The sequence below is a fragment of the Clarias gariepinus genome, chromosome 11 (assembly GCF_024256425.1).
Source record: "Clarias gariepinus isolate MV-2021 ecotype Netherlands chromosome 11, CGAR_prim_01v2, whole genome shotgun sequence".
Lineage (NCBI taxonomy): Eukaryota > Metazoa > Chordata > Actinopteri > Siluriformes > Clariidae > Clarias > Clarias gariepinus.
Genome location: NC_071110.1, coordinates 33,867,501 through 33,874,738, shown reverse-complemented (window position 1 = coordinate 33,874,738; position 7,238 = coordinate 33,867,501). Strand labels below are relative to the sequence as shown.

The 7,238-nt window shown below is 42.2% G+C and overlaps 1 protein-coding gene across 1 annotated transcript in view; it reads left to right on the top strand.

Moving 5' to 3' along the window:
- The first annotated feature begins 1,074 nt into the window (after positions 1-1,074).
- inppl1a (inositol polyphosphate phosphatase-like 1a) overlaps positions 1,075-7,238 on the top strand; it is a 27,213-nt gene continuing 21,049 nt past the window's right edge. Inside the window, exon 1 of the mRNA XM_053507357.1 lies at positions 1,075-1,465. Within this exon, the coding sequence (XP_053363332.1) occupies positions 1,311-1,465 (155 nt within the window). The 5' untranslated portion in view covers positions 1,075-1,310. The remainder of the gene's footprint in view (positions 1,466-7,238) is intronic.

Here is a 7,238-nt window from a genome sequence, read left to right as displayed (position 1 = left end):
TCTTTATGGCATAAATTCAACCATGTGCTGGAAACACTCCGTAGAGGTTTTGGTCCATATGGACATGACAGCATCATGCAGCTATTTCAGAAATACTCCCTCCACCTGTCTGGTACCCGTACCCAGGCCCCGCTCAAAGTCACTAAAGTCCATCTTCTTCCCCATCCTGGTTCCCAGGTTCGAACCTCAGCATTAAATATTTGCATTAGCATTAGCAAATTAATGGGAAAAAAGCGTCTCAGTGGGTGTGGCCGTCCAGAAGCCCCGCCCCTCGGAAGTGGCAGGAAATGACCGCGGTGTCGAGTTACACAAAAATTCTAAACAGGAGGTTTTTTGTTTTAAAGGAAGTTGATTAATAACCGCGAATTCACACGTTACAGTGTGAGCGCATCCTGAGGACTCACACACACACACACACACACACATATATATATTTATATTCACACACACTCCCCTTTACCCTCACACACTGTTTATTCAGTTCAAATGATTAAAAAGAGAGACTTTTTAGCTAAGACGAAAAATAAAAGTTTTAAAGAAAGTTCATGCTTCTCACACACACACACACACACACACTCCTGAATGATAAATTCCGTCGTTAAACTCTGTTGGTCCGGGCTGTTCAGTGTGTGTGTGTGTGTGTGTGTGTGTGTGTCAGTCAGAGAGAGAGATAGCCTAGCCGCTAGTGCTTAGATTGATGTGTACATGTGAGTGTGTGTGTGTGTGTGTGTGTGAGAGAGAGAGTGTGTGTGTTTCAGATTTGAAGTCAAAGAGTCGGAGATCTTGAAAGGAAACTTCCAGTAGGTCGCTGATAAAAGTTGTATAAAGTTTATTCTACAGTTTTTGTTCAGGCGCTGTGTGTGCGCGTGTGTGTGCGCGCGCGCTCCAGCTCAGTGTTTGTGACTGACTTTATTCCTGTGAGGAGATTAGCATTAGCTCTGTGCTAACCTGACGGAGGAAAAGGGAAGAGTTTCTGAGAGGATTCACAACTTTAACTGATGATCGAGTGAACTGAACTACAGAGTTACTTCAGCTCTGGTGTGTGTGTGTGTGTGTGTGAGTGAGTGTGTGAGAGAGTGACTGTGTGTGTGAGTGTGTGAGAGCTGGAGCGTGTCCGCTGGGGTATAAAGCCGCGGCAGTAGCAGCAGCCCGGAGCCCCGAGCAGGTCATCGGGAGGCGGATGGGAGGCAGCGCGGCGGAGCCGGAGTCCGGGCCGAGCCGCTGATCCAGGACCGGCGCTTAGAGCGGGATACACCGCGCGGGGACAGACTACTTTATACACCGGGCTGGTTTATCGGTGAGTGTGTGCGATGGCGGGCGGGGGAGCAGCGGCCCCTCCACTGTGGTATCACCGGGACCTGAGCCGCGCCGCCGCCGAGGAGCTGCTGGCCAGAGCCGGCCGAGACGGGAGCTTCCTGGTCCGGGACAGTGAGAGTGTGAGCGGCGCCTACGCCCTGTGTGTGCTGTGAGTCCGCACCACACACACACACACACACACTCTGATTTATTATTAACCTATTTCCTTTACCACACACTGATGAAGTTGATAAAGTGTGTTTCAGAGGAGAAATTAACTGTTTATTCCTGAGGTGGTTCTCCTCATCTCTCTCTGTGTGTGTGTGTGTGTGTGTGTGTGTGTGTGAGAGAGAGGTGTATAACTCAAAACTGATCTTTTTACCTTAAAGTGGGCGCTTAATATAATATTTCCTCTCTCCACACACACACACAGAACTTTTCTCTGCTCTGACTCTAAACAGACCTGTGACGCAGTAACACACACTCTCCTTTATTTTATATATGTATAATGTGTGTGTGTGTGTGTGTGTTTATAGTGTATAGTTCATGTACAGTGTGGCGTTAATAACGCGTTCAGAACACACACACACACACAGCGGCGGAACTAGACGGGGTCACGTGTCCCAGCCGCGTCACTTCAGGGAGTAAAAATAAAGGTTGATGGAAAAGAGATGACTTTCATCCTCCGCCGACTTCCTGTATGAAGGTCACGTGACTCTGATTAACGCGCCAATAATCACCTGTACGATTCTGTCAGGATATTCCACATGAGCTTTAATTAATAATGAATCATTCCTTAACAATGCCACAGTGAGGAGTCTGATGATAATCCGATCTCGCTCTGATTTACCTTTGATCTAAATCCGATTCCAGTCCACATCAGATTTCAAATCACAATAAACTGAATCCCTGCTCAGTTCTTATCTGATCTCCTGATCGCCATCTGATCCCAGTCACAGTCTGATGTGAGAGTGTGAGAGGAACACCTTCATGTAGAGGAACAACAGAGAGGAGAGTGTTTTACCGCTGGATGATGAAGATGATGTTGGACAGATGTGTTAGCATGTTAGTGTTTGGACAGATGAGTTCATTACGATTTATTACCCAATTATCATCATCATCACCGTCCTGCAGTACAGCTGTCTCAGGAGGGCATGTGGGCGTGTCAGACAGGTCCAGACCATACCGTATCTTACTCATGTAAGACTGCGTGTGTGTCGATGAGCGTCACCTTGCGTGTGAAAGACGAGCCATGTGTCTGTATGTAGACGTTACCGCGCAGCGCGGAGCCTCAGACATGCAGAGACACTGCTCTGCCTTCACATGCAAATGACTGACAGGCGTGAGTGTACATGGAAATACAGCAAACTGAAACTTCTCATCTGAACCTGGGCTTCATCATCATCATCATCATCATCGTGGTGGTGGTGTCGACACAGACACAACTGAGTTTTAAAATAATTAAATATCTTTTATGTTTAAGAAAACTCATTTTCCGTGTTGTTTTCCTGAGGATTGGGTTTGCTTTATTAAAACCTTGAGATTATAAAAGCAGTGCTGGTGTGATTTACTGAGGTACAGGACCTTCGCCCACGCAGGGTTTGTTAAAGTAAATAAATAGAAGCTTGGTGCGGTGGTGGATGTTGTGTCTGGACACGGAGAACCGCAGAGACACGCCGGGACTCGTCTCGCTCCGCCTGAGCTTAGAGTTCGCCTCATGCCTTCACCCAGGGGGTGTATAAAGGGGTTAATACTGTTGTTTGTGCAGGAGGCAGCTCTCTCTCTCTCTCTCTCTCTCTCTCTCTCTCATACACACACACTTGCAGTTTTCTTGGCCTATTTTTTTTGTTTCTTTTTTTTCCTTTTTTTCACTAAATGTTTGTTAAATATTTCTCTTGTGTATGATGTGTGTGATGAAGCATGGACATGGGGCTAACTGGGTCACTGATCAGAAGGTTGGGGGTTTGAGCTCCAGCACTGCCAAGCTGCAACTGTTGCGCCCTCCTCTCCGGGGGGCGCTGTGTTCTGGCTCACCCTGTACTCTGACTCCTAACTGGGAAATGTGAAAACGGATGCAGAGGCACCATTAGTGGGCGGGAATAAAGCACGGACGTACCTGATTGGCTACTGCTGCTACAATTAACATGCACCCGCCCCCAACGGTTGTAGCAAGATTCGAACTTGCGACCTTCGGGTGATTGAGCGAATGCGCTTTTGTTGTCCAGCGCGCGTGTGTGTGAAAGAGAGAGAGAGAGAGAGAACAGCACAGATTCGGTTAGATATATCTGTGGCTGATTGGATGATAATCACTGGTCATGGCGGAAAACCATATAATTATGGTCATAGGCCGATTGATCGACATGTCTCTGATTTATCTTTACGTTTAGTGTTGATGGTTTTACAAAAAAAAAAGTACAAGAAAATAACAGGAGTAGATAGTAAAAAGAAAAAAAAGTCGTTTCTGTTTCCACCCAACCCCCCATTCTGAGTTATAGAGTTAAACACACAGTTTGTTACAGAGAAAATGCAAAACATAAACTACAGTATAACATTGACTGCAATGCCAAGTGTAGAGTGAGTGAGAGAGAGTATGGTGGGTGTGTGTACGTGTGTGTGTGTGTGTGTGTGTGTGTATATATATATATATATATATATTAGGGCTGCAACAACTAATCGATAAAATCGATAATTATCGATAATGAAATTCGTTGTCAACGAATGCCGTTATCGATTAGTTGGGCTGCTCACGTCACTGAGGCGCGCGACCACAAGATGCACAAATACACACAGCCGCTCGCGCAATTGAGCTTACAGAAGCGTCTGCAGGAAAAAGCGCGCGCCCCGAGTCCTCCAAGATATGGGAGTGATTTACATTAAACGCCTCTAAGAAGACGGTAACCTGCACGTTATGCAAGACTGAGCTTTCATGGCATGTCATGCACGAACACTTAAAAAGAAAACATGTTGGTGTTACGGATGGCGAAACGTCAGCAGGGTCAGTAAAAACTGTATCTCTTCATCTTGTAAAAGTTGTATAGTTTAAGTGCTTTTAGTTTAAACTGTTTGTTAACTTCGGGACAGTCGCGCTAGATCTGTACACGTGCTACTCGCTAGCATCACATTGCGCAATCACCTCATGAGCAATAGTGATTAGTTAAATGCCGCTATTTTAGATTAGCTTAATTTACACGGTGTGAATAACAGTAGAATATTACATTTAGTGATTGTTGTGGTTTTCAGCGATGCAAATAACAGCATATTTGTAACTATTAGATTTTTGCATTTCTACAGTTTTTTTTATAGTCCACTACAAAGTTAACTTGTAATTTACTGTGGTTTTACTTATGCATACATCATTTTATTATACAAAAATACATTATTTTAGCTGTTTATATCTTATCAACTGAATATATCAGTGTATTTTTTTTTAACTAAAATTTTAAATAATTTTAAATAAAAAAATTATTCCAGTTACACAATATTATCATTTCTCTCAAACATTCCAGGGTGGCCTTTTATTGTGGGCAGTATAAGGTACACCTGTGCACTACTCATGATGTCAGATCAGCATCTTGATGTGGCACACCTGTGAGATGGGATGGATTATCTCAGCAAAGCAGAAGTGCTCACTATCACACATTTAGACTGATTTGTGAACAATGTTTGAGAGAAATGGTAATATTGTGTATCTGGAATGAATTTTAGATCTTTAAGTCCATCTCATGAAAAATCGGAGCAGAAACAAAGGTGTTGCGTTTATATTTTTGTTGAGTGTGTGTGTGTATATATATATATATATATATATATATATATATATACTGTATATATTATATACTACATTTCATTTAAGGTTTAAAATGTCAAAATTAAAGATTACTAAACTCTTTGTGGCTTTTGCATTTTTAAAAGTTAATTTTTATACATAAATAATACCCTGATTTTTTTTTATAGTTATAAGCGAAATATCAAATTAAAGAAGGTTTTATCCGATTAATCGATTAATCGAAAACATAATCGCCCAACTAATCGATTATCAAAATAATCGTTAGTTGCAGCCCTAATATATATATATATATATATATATATATATAAGACTTGAACACTAAAGCTGTGTCTGAGTCCTAAACATTAACTGGAGTGTTCTTCCATAACCGTAACACTTTGTATTAAACCCCCTGCTGTAAGTTTCAGTTTATGACTCACCAACAAATCGCCTGCACCTTCTGACTGAAGAAGACCATTTAATGCTTTATACGTCAAAAGTCAACACATCAAGTATTTTAAAATCAATGTGGAATTTCACAGGGAGCCAATGAAGTGAAGATAAGATAGGAGTGATGTGTTTGTATCTTCTGGTTCTATTGAGGACTCTCGATGCTGCAATCTGGACTAGCTGAAGCTTGTTTATGCATCTAGCTGAACAACCAGACAATAAGGCATTACAATAGTTCAACCTAGAGGTGATAAAAGCATAACTTGTTTTTATGCATCATTTAGTGACAGTATATTTCTTATCTTGGCAATATTTCTAACGTAAAAGAATGCTATCCTGGTAATATTATCTACATGAGCTTCAAATGAAAGGCTGGAATCTATAATCACACCGAGGTCTTTTACTTTTCCACTTGATGGAACAGAAAGACCACCTAAGTTACAGAGTGATCAGAAAGCTTACTTCTAGCTGCTTGTTGTCCTATGACTAGAACTTCTGTCTTATCAGGATTAAACAGAGGGAAGTTAATTAACATCCAATTTCTTATGTCCTGCACACAATGATCAACTTTAAAAAGCAGATTTTTCTGGCTTTGCTAAGACGTACAACTGTGTGTCATCAGCATAACAGTGAAAACTAATAGCATGCTTACGAGTGTAATTACCCAGAGGAAGTGTGTAGATGAGTCAGTCTATAATTTGGCATATGTTTCACATGAGTAAAGTGAGGGGTACAGAAACGGTGATCTGTCTCACCAGAACTAGCAGCGGTTCAGATTATTAAACTCAGTCAGTGTGACAGATCTGCAGCGGCATTAAAGTTACACGTTTAAGGACGGTTTCACGGCTCAATGAACTCCATCCTGCAGCTCACACATGATCTGTCTCTGTGCAAAGTGACCTACGTCACATGATCTGGCGCTGCTCTGCGGAGTACATCTTAAACACACTCCCCCAGTACACTCCCCTCCTGCAGCGTCTGCGTCTCCTCCTCTCATCTGTTTAAAACTGTTTTAGAGATGTGTTGAGAGTGAGTGTGTATGTGTAACGAGTGCTGTGAGATACAGAGGCTGATAACACGAATGATGCAGAAGTGATATTCTTATTCTGACCCCTGACCTCAGCGCTAGGATTCGCACGGCCGACCAATGCTCATCTTCATCACCGCTTTAACATCACACTCAAACAAAGAATTTATTAAATCATAAAGGAAAAAACGTTTAAACCACGTAAACAGTTTACAGTACACAACTTATTAATAATAATAATAATAATAATAATGCACACATTTTTGCAAAGTTGTTTCTGTACTTATTCTTTTTAGAGCCGCTGGTGTCTGCTACATTTTCCGCCTCTCTGTACAACGCTCTCGTGGTACCGCTCCGGTACCTGTTTATTCTGCTAGCGTGAGCGGGAACTTTCCGCCACAATTGATCGCAGGTGTGACGCGGGTCCTCTGCATCGTGACGAAACGCTTCTGTGTTGCAAGATCGAGTTCTGTCATTCCCGCATTGTACGTCTCTCATAGCCCTTCAACTGATATATTTAAATGATTAAAATAAGAAAAAAAAATGTTTTAATATGAAATGAAATTAAAAATAATTGTTGTTAACTTTGATGGTTTTTATTTATTATTTAAAAACCAAGAAGCGGCCTCCGAGTGGCGCAGTGGTTAAGCGCTCGCCCTATCATCCGGAGATCGCTGGTTCGAACCCCGGGTGATGCTGTTT